We start from the raw sequence: 18,618 nt of genomic DNA on the forward strand, positions 1-18,618 counted from the left end.
TTATATAATTTATTTTTTATACATGAAATAACATAACCTCAAAATATACGAATATCAGGAGGCGCGCGATCTATTCAAATCATGAGAATCGTCGGCATCGAAATCTGGAAATATTAAAATCCCAATCTTCTGAATTTATTTTAAAGCAGTTAGCTGTTAGCAGATAGATATATAAATAGAATCGATGAAGTGCTCCGACCGGCAGTCGTGCATCTTCGAGTTTTCAAATTCAGAAGAGGAGAAATGGGTTGCGCGCGCAACTCAGTCATTTACAGCGTCTCCTACTATATTCACACGGACATAGCCCTGTCATAGTATTGGACCGCATCTCGTTTCAGATCTGGGATCACTGTAACTGGCTTTAGTTTCGGATCTGAGTACACTGCAATAAACATAACGGAAAAAACAAAAGACGGTGCTGCACGTCATCAAAACAAGCAAGCGCCAAAAACAAAACACTTATTTAAGTAGCTTGTGTGTAGAAAATCGAAAATTTATATAAGATGCTGCAAATTTTTCTACTAAAATATTCTTTTACTTGGAGAAAAATTTGTGATATTACACATTGTCGAAAACCCCCTCCCCCCTATTTCACAAACTGTCACAGATGCTCTGAACCCCCCCCCCCCAGACCGTGACATCAATTATGGAAGCCCCCAAAATTGTGCACCTAAAACATATCTAAAAGTTTGTTATCTATTACTTTTTGATAGGACGCGTATTTTTGGTTTTAATCATCAAAATAAAAATTCTGTGAAAACGACAAAAGGTACGAAAGCGAATTTATAGAAAAAAGTTGATCGCTTAAAAAGCAGATGCAAATTTTTTATTATTTATTACATTCTTATCATTTGTGATTAAGAAAGTATTAGAATTGCCCGAAATTTGACATCACAGCATTAAAATTTTAAACCAAACGACGCAAAATACGAAAGAAAGTCTTAACGAGAATTATTCGATTTTAAAAAATCCTGCACAATTTCTCCTTATCATTTTTCAATAGGACTAGTGATTTTCTTTTTATTTAACAAAAGTAGTATGCAGAACATCGAAGATTAAAATCTTAAGCCAATATACAACGCAAAATATGAGGAAAAGTTGTTAGAGGATCGTCTCTCGTTTTTAATTAGTTTATTCATCGAAATTGGTGTGAGCAAATCAAAAATTCCATTATTACATTAAAAGAAGCTAGATACCTGAAATTGTAAAAGAAAACTTGTCGGATATTTGTTTTTATCCATAAAAATAATATAAAAACAAAAATCCTATTTTTAACATAACAACGCGAGATAGAGAAAAATGTCTCAAGCAAGGATTGTAGTTTTTTTATAACATTCTCAGCATTTATGTTTGAGAATGTAGTCAAATGGACAGAAATTTCAAACCTCAGTTTTTCAACGGATCTCCAGGTTTTAATACACTCTGAAATCTGAATCTGAAAATCAAGTTTTGGCGATTTTGTCTGTTTGTCTGTCCGTAAACACGATAACTCTCGAAAAAATGAACGAATCAAATCCATCTTTGGCATACTTTTTTTTACGTCCTAAAAGAAAGGACAAGTTCGTTAGCCAGACATTTTTGATAAAAATTCAAAAAGTGAGCGCATTTATTTGAAAATTCAACCACAATTTTGTAAAAAAAAGTCATTTTTTGGTTGATGATTTATCATTTTATCCAAAATTTTATCTCTTTGGTTAAAAATTATACTATTTTGTTGAAAATTCGTTTTTTTTTCTAATTCGTTAAAAATTAAACTATTTTTAGGAAAATTTAACTATTTGATAGAAAATTAACATTTTTCTTGAAAAATCATATTTTCGTGTTGTTAAAAATGCAATTTTTCCTTAACATTCACCTCTGGTGGAAAAATTAACTTTTTTTGTTGAAAAAATTTTTTTTGCTCAAAAATTAATTTCTTTATTTAAAAATTAAGTGTTTTATTTTTTGTGTATAAATGTATCCTTTATAAGTTAAAAAATTAACTATTTGGTGGAAAATTCATGTATATCGTTGAAATTCCGCGTTTTTTTTGTTAAAAATTAAGTTTTTGTTGTTAAAAATTCATGTTTTTTGTTGAGAATTAAACTATTTAGTTCAAAATTCGTCTTTTTGTTTAATTCCACTACTTGAAATATCGTGATTTTTTATTAATATTTAAAATTTTTAATTTGACAGTTCCATTTTTAGTTCAAAAATATATTTTTTGATTGAAAATTTAATTATTCAGTTAAAAATTTAACTGTCTTATACAACATTTGTTTTTATGGCTCATAAATTCAACTGTTTTTGGTAATTTTCAATATTTTTTTTAGAAAATTCGATCATTTGGATTAAAATGTATCTTTGTAGGTTGGAGATTCAACTATTTTGATTAAATCGTTTTTTTAAATCAAAAATCCCACTATTTCTTAAAAATTTCTCGTTTGGAATTCAAATTTATCAATGAAAGTAGGTGTTTCGGAACTAAATCAATGTAAGAGAATCATAAATCGTTTCTAAAAATTTATTCTTCGAGTTGAATATATTCCTGAGAAACCTTAAAAGTTTAAAATTGAGAATAATTTGAGGTTCAAAGTGTATCACAAGAAAAGTCACACGGATTCAAGCCTGGCAAATAAGTCAAAATAAGATCGGATATAGATTCAAAAGTTTGCAAAAAAAATGGATTTTGGTACAATTTAAAAAGATCGAGATTCCAAAATAAAGTTAGATTTATGAAAAAAAACAGCAATTCTTTTATGAAAAAGGAAATATTTATTTCCCCTCCATTAATTTAGAGATCGTTCTATCCGATTTTATTAATCGTTTACCACATTAATCTAATTCCATAACATAGGTCGAACAAAGCTGTTTCAAACAAAAAACAGCGTAAAAATGAAGATTGAAATTTTATAAATGCACACAGCACATTCTCACATTTAAAAAACACGTATATCTTTTCAAATCCATGAGCAGTCCTGCTGCCGATTTCTCCACTCATCGCATAACTGATAAATTGGATACTCAGAAAAAAAACTGAATCGTTGAAGTAATTATAATTTTTAGGAAAGTCCAGGTTTGAAATCTAGTTTTAACTTTTTAATAATCATTCTCAAGTTGTGAAACTAAATGTACGTGTCATGTATCGATTCTGCGTCTTCATCTGTAAAAGACACGACTTTATCTTTTGATTCCTCAATTTTGTCCTCTTCGCTCACTCTCTTCGTTTCATTTAGACTAATTTCTCTCGTGCTGATTTCTTTCCTTTCCTCCACAATCGGAACTGAAAGCGATGATCTTTCCGAATTCACGATCGGATAGCGATCTTTCAAAGAACTCACAAAGACTGGCGGATCAGATTTCTTTTTCATCTGAGGCGAATTGTTCAGTGAACTGGATGCGCTCGAGTCAGGCCAGGGTATCGATGATCGATTTGATATCGAGGAGTAGCGATCTTTCAAAGTTCGAGAAAAGATCGATGAGTCGGACACTTTTTTACCCTCAAAGGTTTCTTGGGAAGTAGAAGTATCAACACTCGGGGACGGAATTGCAGATGAAGGTGAAGAAAAGCTAGGAGCTTCAGGATTTCTCCTGGGTGTCTCGGGTGGATCATCTTGACAACGAGATTGGATGACTAGATCCTTCAGAGCACAGATTACTTGAATGTGGGTACGAGCTTCGTCTTGGAAGATTTCATCATCTGCAAGCAGGATGCACAAATTCATGGCGTGATGAAGGTAGTCCATTTTTTGCTGTAGGGCTCCGAATGCATGATAGTTTTTTGCCATTTCGATGAGGTGTTCGATAAAGAAGTTGAGCAGTTTGCTCAGTCTGATACCTTTCAACTCACCACAGCGGATCTAAGAGATATGATCATAGAAATGTAAATGATATTTAGAGAATTTATATTTGGCAATTGTATCTTATCTAAGATTCTTACCGCAATATCCACAACTGTATCGTGCGCTCTGCTGGGATTGATCAATGTCCTATTGGTCACGGGTTTCTTGCCATAGGTCGCAAACTGTTCCTTCTTCTTTTTAGCATCATTCCAGAATCCTCCACGTCGATCGTTGTAAATATTATCATCTCCCATATCTTCCATCAGCCCCGCATTGTTGACATTCTTCTCTAGGTTTGGATTTATCAACAAAAGTTCGTCCGCGGTTAGTATCCTCAAGAGCTCTTCGTAATTCAATTTCGGAAAGAAATTGGTCTTGTATCTAATATTTTCCATTGCGTGGAGAACATACATCACTGGGTTTCCGAGAATCCGCTTAAGCTGCTTAAGCGAGAAGAAGAGAGATCCCTTTTCAGAGTTTTGAAAGAGGTTCTTCTCTCGCAGGAAGTAGTCCTTCAGGAAAGCCTCCGTTTGGTTGATGCAGTTGCACAAGCAGTTTAGCAGCTTCAACAAGTAATCGCCTGAAAATAGAGAACAAGATGTTATTATTTGCAGAGTGACCGCTGGACCTGAAAATGACCGGGAATTTTATGAGACCCGGAAAACCCGAGAAATGTCCGTGAATTAGTTTTTTATCGCAAACTTTACAAATTTCTAGAAAAAATCCTTCCAACTTTGATTTTAACCGTTTTTCAAATACACCAAACTCTCGCTTTCACTCACTCCGTTCTCAGCCTTCCTAGAACTGCTGGCTCATGCAGTTTCTCAGGGGAGTAGGGCGAGAGCGGTCTATATATATTAAAAATTTGTCATAAGGACAACCGCAGGATTTCACCGGGAGCGGGTGCTAATCTGAAAAATTGCACCCGCTCCCAGCGAAATCGCGTTAAAATTTCAGCGACAACCACGTCTGACGACCGTGAGATAGGTGGTTACAGTCTGTAACGGAATCAATACGACGATCCGGTAAAAGTTGCGTGCACCGTGAGAACACGGAGCGATCCAAGAACTACTGCCATCAGCATTTTTCCCGCAAGTGTTTTAGCATATTGTTGAGATGCAGGGATGCTTTTCAGGCTTTTAACGACTGAAAGCTTGGCACTTCTAAGAGCGCCGATGATAAGGACGATTAGTTTAACAGAATATTCCGGGTACAATCGTTGCAACTCTCTTATAAGGTCTCTATTCCTCTCTTTCTTTTCATTCTCCTTGACTATGATGTTTTTGTCAGCTGGGGCCGAAAATTCGATAACGAACATGGTTCGCTTCTCGAAGTCAAGAAGAACCGTGTCAGGCCTTGAGTGTGCAACAGAAATAATTGTCGAGAATATAAAGTTCCAGTATATGCGGCATTTTCCATTCTCGACAATTGACTCGATTTTCTTAGGAGCGTTTAGAGGAGTGATATTAAGGTTAATATCAATTGGAAACGATTAAGGCGGCGCTCCCTGTTTACGTTTCTATCCCCCCGAAATCAGACCAAGACCATTTGAAGGCTACCCTCGACACTTGACTGAAAGCGAAAGTTTGGTGTAATTGTGATTTTTTCAGTTATGATATCATTCAGTAACGTAAATTTGAAGTTACAGAATTTCAAAATTCAGTTTTAAAGACTTAAACAATTCAAATTAGAAGCGTCTAAAATCGAAGATTGTTGTTAAAAACATTTTTAGTTGATCAACTGTGAATATAAAACAATGAAGGATTTTTTTAAATCGTATCGTACTTTAAGATTTAAAAAGTAAATAATAATTAATTGCACAAGGCAATTCGGTATCAGTTCACAATTTTATAATGTCCATATTTTAACGTTAAAAATTTACCTGTTTCAATTGGAAAGTCTTATTAGTCAAACAAACATAAACTCCCTATTGAAACTCTATAAACTGTTTTTAATATTTTTAAATAACATCAAAATTATATATTTATAATTAATGGCCTTTATTAAATTCCAAATATAATTTCAGTCGAAAATTTGAAATTTTTCATTTAAGAAAAAGAACAGTTACTTAATATTTATAAATATCTGACTGTTCATTTAAAATCAATAATTATAAATTAAATATTGAAAAATAACCAAAAAAACTTAACTTTGAACGCTATAATTTTAATTGTTCTTTGTAACAAAATTTAATTTGTAAGTCAAATTGTTGAATTTTGATGTATAACTAGCAATTGAACACCTACTATTCTTAGAAAAAATTCGAGTAAGTTGAAGTGATATTCAGAAGATTTGAAAAAATTGAAAATTAATTAAAAATTTGAAATGATTTCGAATAATTTCAACGAATTATCGACGTGCACCGACAAAATCCGACTATTCGTACCAAAATTTCGGTGTAAGTAGCCCAGAGCCTAATTAAAAAAAAATATATTTTTTTTAGATTAAAAAATTTAGAAGCTTTTCAAGAATTTTGACAGGCTTCAGAAGAATAACGAATCATTTCCCAGGATAATTAAAAATGATTTTTTATTTTAATAAAATAACTTGAAGAGAATATTTTAAATGATTTAAAAAATTGCCAAAAAAGAAGGTGGAAGATTTTAAGAAAATTTCCTTATCGTGGCAGAATTAAAAAAAATGTGAAACAATGTAAAATAACGTTGTAGATGCTTCAATATTTTGAAATAAAATTATCTAAGCATTTTAGGAATTTTTAAACTATTTAATGTAAAAATAATTTTAATTTGAAACTGCAGATTTTCAATTTTGTGAAAATGTATGGTTGGAGCTGGAATTTGTCCAGAACAATAAGAATAATTCTGAGTTGAAGCAGGGAATTTTCAAAATTTAACCAATTCTGAGTTAAAGCTGGTATTTATCCAAAAGAATTTTAATTTAGCTTTTAACAGGGAATTAACCAAATTTAAATCAATTTCGAGTTAGAACAGGGAATTTTTTTAAACAATAAATTCTAATTTTAAGTTGAAATGGGATATTTTTGATAAAAAAATCTTTATTCGAACAGGGATTTTTTTTTAAATAATTTTTTTCTGAGTTAAATGGGTTTGAACAGGAAATGTTCCATTTTTAACCAATTCTGAGCTGGAATTGGAATTTATCATGAAGAACAACAATTCTCAATGAAAAATAAAAAAATTTCAAACAAAATTCTTATTTTTTGCTGAAACGAGGTATTTTCGAAAAAAATTTAAATTGTGAGTTGGAACAGGGAATTTTACAAAAAATTCTAATTTTTACGATTAGTTGAAATGCAGAATTTTTGAAAAGAATAAAAACTTTGGATTTAAACAGCGAGTTTTTCGAAAAGAATTAAAATTTAAGATTTAAACGGAGATTTTTCAGTTGCAACTAATTCTGAGCTGGAATTAGAATTTAAAATTGCTTAAAATGGTATAATTGTGAACATATCTAAAGAGTCAAGAATTTTGAATTTGGCAGTTTAACTGCATTTAATTTAAAAAAATAAGTTGAAAAGTGTTAGTAGCTTCCATTTTATACGTGTAAGTTATTGAATAACATTTGAATGCAAAATTTGTGAATGTAACAGCTTTTAAACTTCAATTTCCGAGGTTTAAAATTCAAGAGCTGCACTTCGAGTACTTTTATTTGCTGTTCAGTTTTTATTACTGCGAATGAAATAATTTTTAGATTTAGTGTTCGATTGCTTCAATTTTATTGACAGTGAAAAATGTCTACGAACCGGGAAATGACCTGGGATTTTTTTCTTTGAATTAAACGGTCATCCTGTATTCGAGAAAGGAATGGTAAAACGGGCTTTTCCTTCAATTTGAATAGGAAAACTAAACTTTCAGAATATTTTCCTTGTCAAGTTGAATTACTTCATGCCCGTTTATTGTTATCGTCTGTTAAAAAAAAAGAAATCTTTTCAAGTATTTTGCGAGTTTGATGAAGTTATTAATGATACATTTACATCAACTTATTTAACATTGACATTAATTTTCAGGTAATGATATAGCTGATGATAGAGCTTACGCAAACATAAAATATTTTCTTATTTGAGAAGGTTATAGTTTTAATCGTGTAAATAATGATGAGGATGATTTAATTATTGGTACACAACGGTATGGCGAATTAAATATCAAAAAAAGAAAACTGGTCAGTAACGTATTACATTTACTCGAAATTCAAAATGAGGAACACAGTAGATGTATATATTTTGATGGTCCTGGATGTAATGGAAAGAAATTTTCACATCAAATTCTTTTTACTCAATAATAAGTAAAAGTAAAGAAGTTCATATGACAGTTTAAAAGTGTATGTAGTTAGTTATTAAAGTCCGACAAAAAATTAAAAATTTTGTTTATGAAAAGATTTTTCCATAATGCAATCATGATTATATTATAACACAGTATAAGCCAACTAACCTGTCCTATGCTCTGGCCATTCACTTGATGTGTTCTCGATTAGCCAAAAGAGTTGGTTCCTAATCTGATGAGTATTGAGACGATCAGGTGCCGATTCAACAGCCCTGATGAATGTCTTGTGCAGCATTAAAACAATAATGTAGACTCGCATCTGCGCATGACTCATACATGTCTCCAAATACCTCTCAGCAGCTGGAAAAGAAAGTTGCCATTCAATCTTGTATTTTGAATTGTCTTCCTTGGACCCGAATTCCTGTGGAATTATGTAGCAGCCAAACTTTCTGCAATTTTTAATTGTTTCATAACTGGGCCAAGAGTTTCTTGGTCTGTCGAGCCATTCGGTCGCACTTTCAGGCCACTGAGTCCAGACACAGGGTATAATTTCGTACGATTCGCTAATGTTGCATTTAGCAACCGTGCTGACCTCGACCTGATCACAGTATATGACTGATCCAAAGTAGTAGGGTGGACGATACTTGATGGCATCTGTCAGTTCGAGTGGCAGAGCAAGGCTTTCGATGAAGACGTTGTAAAAGCGCCTTCTAAACCTACTACTATTTAAGTAGCAGACAACATAGTTACGTCGGTTTCTCTCGTCTCGGATTCTGCGCTCTTTAGTACTAACTATACGTTTTCTTTCTTCAATGGGATCGTAAATTTGATCATCCTGGGTGTAGGTGACTTGGCAGAAACACGAGTCTGGCATCTCTGAGGGATCCAGTGATTGTTTGCTGTAGCTTTTTAAAGCTGAGTAACCATAGTCGCTGTCGCTGTCATAATTCCCAGATTTATATCCAGAACTTGTGCTGCTAGCGGGACTATCACTTGCTGAGCGTCTTTTTATTCTGGAATACTGCCTATTTCTCGAGATACCGCGTCTGTAATTTCCCGGAGCTCGCTTCGAGACTGTGCTTTCACTTTGAAACCTGGACTCGCTCAAAGAGCCATAATCGGTATCACCTTTTTCATCAGTCGATGAGTCCAATTTGTTCCTTTGAGCTTGAAGTCTACCATTGTAGATGCTTGTTGCAGGGGTTTCACCATAACGTAGATCAGGCATGGAACTGCTGGATTTTGAGAAAACTAGAGATGTTGATGCAACCAGACTTAGAGGATATGAAGGCCCTGAGGATGAATCAACAGATAATGAGGAAGCTAGAGTAGAAATAGATAAAGCTCGACTCTGTAGAGAAGTGGGTCTTTGTGATGGGTTGTAGAGACTCTCCCGAGCACTGGGAAATGCACCTCCATCTTCTGCTATCGAGGCTAAGTCCACCTCGTCTTCTGTGCTAGGATTCCTTTTCGAGGGTGTGATTCCCATCCGTTCCAGTTGAACATAACCTGGAGTAAAATTCATTCTGATATTCCTTCATAGGTTTAACAATGGTAATGTAATCAAAGAACTATGTCACCTCTCATTAGATTAAAGCTTCATGAATGTGGTCGGAAACTGTGTCATTTGAACATATTTTTAGGAAATTAAATCAATTATCTCTTTGTTAAATATTCAATCTAAATGTTGGTATATACTTTTCCTTTATTGGAAGAGTATTTGTTTCTGATAATCAGAGTCCGGGAATTGATAGCTGATGATGATTATTTACACTTATTTAAATTTCTTTTTTTTTGATAACAGTTCAAAGCTCTTTTATTATAATCTTTTGATATCATTGACCAATTTGTTTCTTTCGAGGAAGAAAAGGAATCTAAAGAAATTTAACATGATTAATCAATTAAGGCTTACCCTTGTGTTTGCTGGGCCTGAGACGTATATTGTAAGTGACTGTATCATGCATACTGCTATATTGAGAAGAATCATGTTGATCTGAAACCTCAATATTTTCGTAAACTACGAACATTCGAACTGGCTGAAGAGGTTCCATAGTGGGATCAACTGTTTCCCTTCTCGATATAAATGTAACATTGCGAGCGATTCGCTCCTGGAGAACGTCTGGTAGTAAAACTCGTTTCTGAGGGAGCAACCGATTGTTCAAAATTGTTTCACGTGGTGACACCAAAGTTTCCCGCATTTGACACATTTCTCTGTAATTAAAATTGGTATAATTAATAGGGTGGTCGAAAAAAGGTTATTTTCTCAAATTCCACCCTAAAAAGTGTTTATTAATGATTAATGAGTGTCAATTAAATTTAAAATTATCTAAACCTAATATGTTGGTTTAGTTCTTGCAAACAAACTCAGTTTAACGTCCTTTGAATTAAACCAAACATATTTGTGCATGACTTCCGCGTCACAAAATATCAATTTCGATATCTCACTGGGAAAAATCGGTGTTTATCAGTAATTGATTAATCACTCCTTATCTTTTTACGGTTTACATTAAAAAGTTCGTGGTAACGTTTATTTGCACAAAGAGCTGATGTCAATCAGGATTTGCAAATGTGCTCGGTCACAAATTCGGTTAAATTAGTATCATAACAAAAGGAAAAAAACAATTTTATTAGCCTGATAATACAATGTTTTTTTGAAGGCTTTGAACTTGTCCCAATTTTTTACGGTTTCGGTTTTAATTTAATTGAATAATGTTAATAAAAAAAGTATAAGATTGTAGAATGTTATATTAAAGTTCCGAATTGTCCCACAGCAGATTTTTCAATTTAAAGTTTTTTCTAAAGACGTGCATTTATAAAGTGTTAATTAGAACATTGAATCGTAAAATTTTAATCACAGTAGTCATCTGATAAAAAAAGAAGAGAAACATTATCTAAGAGATCGAGTTTGCACAAGTTTGCTTCTGGTCTTCTATAATAAAACACAAACAATTAAAAGAAGATTAGTACAGCAATTTCGTCATATCCAATACTGTCTACGCCAAAAAGAACAGAAGCTGGTAGGATGAAATATGAGAATTCGTAATATCTCACGAAATAATAGAAGAATATCAGCTTCTTAAGATGTTAATTTACAACAATCAACTGTTTTTAAATATTTTACAATTAAAATATTTTTTAAAACCTGTCTAGAGTGGCACTTGACTTACTTAAAATGCAGCTTGGAATTTACTCTAATAATAAGTATCAGTTGCCTACGTAATTTTGTTGATTGCTGATTTATCGGCTGTGAGAATTTGTTTAGACTCACTATTACTATAACCAAATGATTTCTAATTATATAAAGAGCCTAGGGGGGTAAGTATGCGGAAAATTTCAGGAATTGCGGACTTATCGGATGCTCCCTCTTGAATCAAAAGTGCCGGTGCTTTTGAATACCGCATTATTCATACAATAGCTTATGTCAATCGTCCAATAAATTTCGCTTGGAGTGACATAATTCGAGTTTTATAATTGAAAATACAGTACTATCAAAGATATTGTACTATAGATTCAAATATTGACGCTTATATGAAGCTCAAGCTTATAAAGTTACGAAAAATAAATGCACATTTATTTCAAGAAAATGTTGTATTTAAAGCCTTAAATATACTTTTGAATTAACAAAGTATCTTTTTAACTTATAGAGAACATTATGTCTGCAAAATGAAGATACTTTCGATTCGATAGTATCTATTGTAGTTTCAATGAATGGCGCTTTTGAATACGGTCAAAAGCATACACTATCAGATCTACAGCATCTGTGATAGAAACGAAGAAAAATAAATTTGGAGTCATCTATACATTCTATTATTAGATCAAGATATGTATTTCGCTCTGAGGTAAAAGATTCCAATGTGAAGAAAAATCTTGTTGAATGAAACATAAATGCAAATGTTTAAAAAAATTGCGTAACTGTCTGTAAGACATAGTAAAATTGAACCAAAAGTAATTAAACTTCTCCAATCCATGAAATATTTTTTATGATTCATGAGCTTATACGAATCGGTTATATTAAAATATTTTCGAATCTTGAAAAAAATTTTGAACACCATCAAAATGAGCTGGAAATATACATAGAAAACTCTGAAATACATTTCTAGCCGATGTGATTGGTGTATTAAAATTTGTTTCAAGTTTGAACTTGTCAATTGGTCAGCGGACGACCGAAAAATCCCGAAAAATAAAACCCCAAAAATAATGAAACTGCCAATATATAAAAATCCCGAATATAAAAATTCCCGAATAATAAAATTCTCAACATTTTATAATGTGACCCTATTTGAAAATTCCAGAAGAACAAAATTCCCGACAGAGAATTACCGAATTATAAAATGGCCGAACCAAAAAATTCCAGAAGTTAAAGAATTTAAAAAATGGGTTTGTTGAATATTATTTATTTTTAATGGAATAAAAAAATATTTTTATCAGAAAATTTTCTTTAATGTTCAAAACTGTATAAAATAATTTTAAAAAATTTGAAATAACAATAATTAAAAAGAATGTATATCTGATAAGAGTAATTTTGTCGAAAAATCTGCATAGTCTTCAACATTAATTTCTTTGATACAGATATTTGATCATTGTGTTTTTAATAAATAAGCAGTATTTTTTTTTAAAGCAACAATTTTTTAATTTCTATAATTCAGGAATTTCGTAATTCGGAAATTTTTAACGGGGATTTTATTATTCGGGAATTTCACAGTGCCGGAAATTTTTTTTTTCGGGATTTTTCAGTCGTCTCATTTGGCAGTATAAATTAAAATATACAAAATATATACAGACACTCAACATCTGAAGAAAATGTGTCCAAATTTTCATAAGCATTTCTAACTAATTGAATTTTGAAAAAATATATGTTTAAAATTCTAGTTTTCATAAACAATTGGAGTGATAAAACAAAATAAAAATGAGTTTTTCATCAATAAAATATAATTATGGTAGTATTATTTATTGTTATTGAACTAAATATTAACATAAATTTATACGCAGAAATAAAAAATACTAATAATTATGTAAGAATTAATTTAAAAAATATATTGTTCTTTTTATATAAGTAATTATTGAAAAATAATCAGAGTAAATATTTAAGTCAAAACTTAAAATAAAAACATAAAAAAATTCCAACATATATTTTACCCAAACTTTCCATAGGGGTACTTCACGGCTTAAAAAACAAACTCTGGCCCGGGGTTCCGTGCGTTTGTTGCGTACTTGTATTGCGTATGTGTGTTGCGTACCCTTAGCACCCCACGGCAGATTTTTTTTTAAGCTTTTAAGTACCACTTCGAAAAATTTGGGTAAAATTTATGTTGAAGTAGGCAATATAAGTATTTTTTCCTAAAAAAACTAGAAGTTTATCACTAAAACACAACCTCAAAAAAAAGTTGGAATTTCTTAAAACATTCCTTTTACTTTTATTTTTTATTTTTTATTTTTAATATGTTTGTTTCTAACAATTCTTATGGGTGACTATAACATATATTTCAGTAATCAAAATCGTATCAGTCGTTTTCGATCGATTTGTGATGTTCTAAGCTTTGAGGTAATGTTATGCGCTATACGCAATACACGCACGGCGCCCCTCGCCAAATTTTGTTATTTTAGCCATGAAGTGCCCCTATGAAAAATTTGGGTCAAATATGTATTAGAGTTGATAATATAGGTATTTTTTCCTAAAAAAGAAACTAGAGGTGTATCACTAAAACATAAAAAAAAATGTTTCAGATTTTTAAACATTTTTTTGTCCCTACTTTTCATTTTAAACATTTCAAATTTTCTTTCTTTCTAATATTATGGGTGAATATAACATTTATTTCGATAATAAAAATCGTGTCAGTCTCTTTCGATCGATCTGTAATGTTCGAGGCTTTGAGGTAATGTTATGCGCTATACGCAAACACTCACGGCGCCCCATGCCAAATTTTGTTTTTTAGCCATGAAGTACCCATATGAAAAATTTGGGTCAAATATATCTTGAAGTAGAAATATAAGTATTTTTTCTAAAAAAAAAACAAGAGGTGTATCTTTAAAATATAACTTCAAAAAATTTTAATTTTAATTTTTTTAAATTTATACATTTCTTTATCCCTATTTTTTATTTTTTAAATTTCAATTTTCATTCTCTACCACTGTTATGAGTGACTATAACATATATTTCGAACATCACAATCGTTTCAGTAGTTTTCGAGAAAAATAACTTTTTTTATTTTACTTTCCTCCTCCATAACTCCCCTAAAAATAAAATTTTTGATATATCCCTTGGAGGAATGTTATGTCACACGAACGCCCATCTATCGTGGTAATATGAAGTTGATACGTGCGGGGGCAACTTTTGCACGCTCACCCCCTAGGCCCTTTAAAGTGCTCTTAAAAATGATCATGATTTATTCAATACAAAAGCACTATAGAAGTCTATTTGTAAAGAAAAAAGAGCTGAAAGATGTCTTTAGGAATTTAGAATTACGTTGGTATAGAACTTGAAATTAATATTTCTAGATTGCAGCTAATGGTTAGATTGCAGCTGACTGTTAGATTGCAGATTAGATATTGTTTGTGTAATCGTACGATGAAGTATATAACTCTAGAATTCGAAGACACGGATTTTAATTTAACTTTTGTCGATCTGATCAAACATTTCTGTATTTTTAGCAAAACACCTTATACAACCTTATACAAAATAGTTTCAAATCGGGTGAAACAAGTTTAAAACAAACTCTGTTTTGCACTTATCTGATAAATATCCAGGAAAACTGAAACACCCGTGAAAAGGAGTCCTTTTGTCAAGGTGCCCAGTGTGAAAATGCAAAAAAAAAGGATGATGAACCAAAAGTCACAGCACAAGCACTTTTATTTGTTTTGACAGAACTTACTCATCATAGTTTTTGAAAAACTCGATACACATCATAAGGTTGTTGAGAATGAAGACTTCCGGGTAGTTTTTTATGATGTTCCTGAGTCTTTTGATTTCAGGGTTTTCCTCCTTGCCGTAGCTTTTTTCAGCCGATGTGCCATCAGTTTGTATCTCCGATCTTGAGTGTTGACTATGCTTATTGTGTTTAGAACGGCCCTTGTTTTTCGACTTGGACTTAGCATTCCCCATTTTTGTGGTGAGGAGCTTGACTAGCTTTCCCGACATTGCCTTTACATCACCTCCGCAGCTCACGGATGCAGCACTAAAGGATTTAGAGGACCCAATTGTGGATCCGATTAGGCACGGGAGATCAGCATCTTGGATACATCCTCACCGACACGATTGTCTTTCGACTATGAAAGAGAATGCAGTATCGTTATTTCCGCGAATGTGACGATAAATATCTGTCTCTTTATCTGGGTGAAAAGAAAGGCTTTAATTGGTCACTCCCTATCGACGGTCTATAAATGTGATATGGTGATCAATTGTGATGACGGAAGATACAAATTCGTTGAAGGTGCCTACCTACCTGTATACTGATCCTGATAATAAACTTGATTCCTGAGGATCTGGAGGAAATGACTGGGGTCATCATTTGCTTCAAAGGTGTGCAAAAGTTCAGAAAGGAAGCCTCATTAACAAACTAAAAAGCAGAAATAACTGAAACAGTAATAAAAATGTTTAGAACTTTTATTTGGAAACAATTTTACTGAAAGAATTTGCTAGGCCTTTTTTTAAAGAACCAGGGTGGCCATGGATCAGGGAAAACTTGGAGATGAGAGAAGAGTTGAGGAATTTTGTAGGTCAGGTAAAATTATGACTTTTTTTTTATTTAGAAAAAAGTCTTCCAAAAATCAGGGTCTTTCTATAAGGTTAAAATTCAACTATTTTGGCATATATTTACCTTCTTTGGAGGACAGAAAAATCACGAAAAACAAAATTCCGGACTCTGTAAAATTCTCGAATTAGAAAATTTCCAAATTGGAAAGTTCACAAATTACAAAAATTCCGAATAATTTAATTCCCTGTAAGAAGTTATCGAATTATAAAATATCCGAAATAGAAAGTTCTTGCATTTAAACAATTAACAATATTTTAATAAATATGAGTTATTTATTGAGAATATAACAATAGCATATTTTTATTTTTAAAAACATTTTCAATGTCGAAAGTTTCTAAAATTATTGTTATTTTAAGTTCAAAAAATAATTTTTAAAAATATTAACATGAAAAATATCTTTTTTAAAAATATATTTTATTATTGTATTTTCAATAAACAAATAATATTAATAAAACATTTTCTAATAGTTTATATTTAGGAATTTTCAAATTTGGTAATATTGTAAACTCTTCTGGAATTTTCCATCTCGGAAATTTAATTATTCAGAAGTTTTTCTATTTCGGGAATTTTATTTTTGGGAATTTTCGAGTCGTTTCACCATTTTGTTGAAACTAACTAACATGATGGATCGTCTTTTCGCTTGAAAATTCAACAATTTCTAATTTTTTTTTCTTTCCTGACTGAAAAATCTTTATTTGTTGAAAATTCGTATTTTTGGTTAGAAAATTAATATTTTTATTTGAAAAATCATCTGCTCTATAAAAACTTTCATTTTTTTAAAATTCATCTCTTTGGTTGCAGCTTTAACTATTATTGGTTTAAAATGAATTTTTTTATTGAGAGTGAAACTTTCCCGTTTTTGGTTGATAATTGAGTCTATGTAGGTGAAAATTCGTCGTTCCATAGAAAACTTATTAAATTAACATTCATGATTTGACGTACGAAGATGAATTCTCCATAAAAAATATAATAGTTGATAACTATTATATTTTTGATGGAGAATTCATCTTCGCAGGTTAAAATTTCATCTTCTTGGTAAAAAATTCAATTTTTTGGTAGCAAGTTAAAGTATTTGGTTAAAATCCTTACTATTTTATTGACAATTCAATTATTTTCTTGAAAATTTAAGTACTTTGTTAAAAAGTCATATTTTTTGGTAGAAAATTCAGCTGGTTTGCTTAAAATTCGCCCTTTTGGATTGAAATTCATCTTTTTTGGTGAAAAGGTCATTTGTTTGTTTGAAATAAATAAATAATAATACAATTTTTAAATTTGACTCTGAAATGATTTTACTCCATTTATAACAGATACTACGAGTATGTTAAAAATGTTAAAGGTATAGGATTCGGGGCGAGGGGGCCATTCACTCTAAAATCAGATGAATCTTGACCGATGATTGCATTGCCTTTCATATGAGTTCATTTCTGACTTCATAGGATTTCATGCGATTGCTTCTTTCTTGTAAGATAAATCTGATTTCAATAGTGATATGTCACGAATTTGAATGAGCATTCTCTGAAAGTCCATTGACTGCTGTCGACTCCCATATAGACCTGTAGACTCGTAGATTTTATAACAATATGAAAGGCTCGTATATTTTATAATATTTTATAGTACTATTTATATTTTATATTTTATTATATTTTTATAATAATATGAAAGGCCTGCGACAATTGAGCTTCACACGAAGAGACGCGTGTAACAGTGCGAGTGATGTACGATATTTTATTCGAAATCAGCCTTTTATGAGACTGCAGGTCCGTTAATTTATTTTGTATTCATACGCCTGTCTACTGGTCGCCAGCCAGCAGAAAATTCATAAGATTAAAAGACATAGAGAGTACTTTTCTTCTAATTTCCCGCCATCTGTATATTTTACTCTTATGCGGCTTTTCTGTTGGCTGGCGACCAGTAAACAGGCATGTAAATGCACAATCGTAGAAACTTTTTAACACACACATATACATCTGGAGTATAAACGAACGGCTGAAAGGAAAAACAGAACATCAAAGTTTAGGCGTGAAAATAAACCATACATTTTTCGGAGTAAAAAGGGAACAAACAAATCTTCCGAGTAAAAACGGAGAAAAATTTCTTCTGAGTAAAAACGCAACATACTGAGTCTCCAAGATTTGATCAAGAGTCCCAAATGAAAAGCTATAACAAAAAAAGCAAACTACAATAACTTACAAACATTACAAAATAAATGATAACTGCTATTCTGATTACAAATTTAAATTATGTAACCATTACTTTTGATGGAAAAAGTCGACATTTTTACTTACTGAAAATGAAAGTTTTTTGGAAATATAAATTGCAATTACTGAAAGGGAAATATTAAAAAATTGTTTAATTTGAAAATAATATGCATAACATAGTTCAGCAACGGATATAAATGATGAGCGATGTAAACAAACGTTTTATAAATAAATTTTAATGATAAATAATAATAAATAAATAATAAATAATATGGCAAGAATATATTGCATCTCAAGAGTTTCAATTTGTTCCGTTTCCGAAGAAAATTCGATTGATAGAAAAGCTTGCAATAAGACTCATTAATTATGAAATAAAAAACCCCATCCCCAACGTTGTTTCTTCAGACTCCAAAAATCACCCTCAAAACTCCAAATGAGCTTTTTGCGACAAACCATATTTTATAAGAGATTCGAAAAGGTTTTTAAATGATTTCCAACTGTCTTCATCTAAAAACAGTAATTTAAAAAAGTGATAACTGCCGAAAAAAATTTTATTCAACAATTCTCAACATTTGTTTCAATACTTTCAAAACATTTGAAATAAAAA

General features: G+C 31.5%; 2 protein-coding genes across 4 annotated transcripts in view; one reads left to right on the forward strand and one right to left on the reverse strand.

Moving 5' to 3' along the window:
• Positions 1-18,618, forward strand: part of LOC117174545 (CAD protein) — a 179,722-nt gene that overhangs the window by 72,972 nt on the left and 88,132 nt on the right. The window lies entirely within an intron of this gene.
• Positions 2,554-15,957, reverse strand: LOC117174286. Of its 3 annotated transcripts, none has more exons than XM_033363240.1 (6): positions 15,502-15,957; positions 14,932-15,325; positions 9,975-10,273; positions 8,231-9,571; positions 3,920-4,401; positions 2,554-3,839 (listed from the first exon to the last, which is right to left on the reverse strand). In XM_033363240.1, the coding sequence occupies exons 2-6, from the start codon at positions 15,195-15,197 to the stop codon at positions 3,105-3,107; spliced, it is 3,123 nt and encodes a 1,040-aa protein (XP_033219131.1). In that variant the 5' UTR covers positions 15,198-15,325; positions 15,502-15,957; the 3' UTR covers positions 2,554-3,104. The 3 variants fall into 3 exon arrangements, with proteins under 3 accessions (XP_033219131.1, XP_033219130.1, XP_033219132.1); XM_033363239.1 differs by having other exon boundaries at positions 14,932-15,388; XM_033363241.1 differs by having other exon boundaries at positions 14,932-15,433.

Source organism: Belonocnema kinseyi, chromosome 6 (genome assembly GCF_010883055.1).
Source record: "Belonocnema kinseyi isolate 2016_QV_RU_SX_M_011 chromosome 6, B_treatae_v1, whole genome shotgun sequence".
In the NCBI taxonomy this organism is placed as follows: Eukaryota; Metazoa; Arthropoda; class Insecta; order Hymenoptera; family Cynipidae; genus Belonocnema; species Belonocnema kinseyi.

Excerpts from the sequence above, each read along its gene's own strand:
- LOC117174286 (XM_033363240.1), bottom strand. The coding sequence starts at position 15,197 with ATGTCGGGAAAGCTAGTCAAGCTCCTCACCACAAAAATGGGGAATGCT. Across the intron at positions 9,572-9,974 it reads CAGGCCCAGCAAACACAAGG|GTTATGTTCAACTGGAACGG; the intron begins GTAAGCCTTAAT and ends ATTTTACTCCAG. Across the intron at positions 3,840-3,919 it reads ATACAGTTGTGGATATTGCG|ATCCGCTGTGGTGAGTTGAA; the intron begins GTAAGAATCTTA and ends CATATCTCTTAG.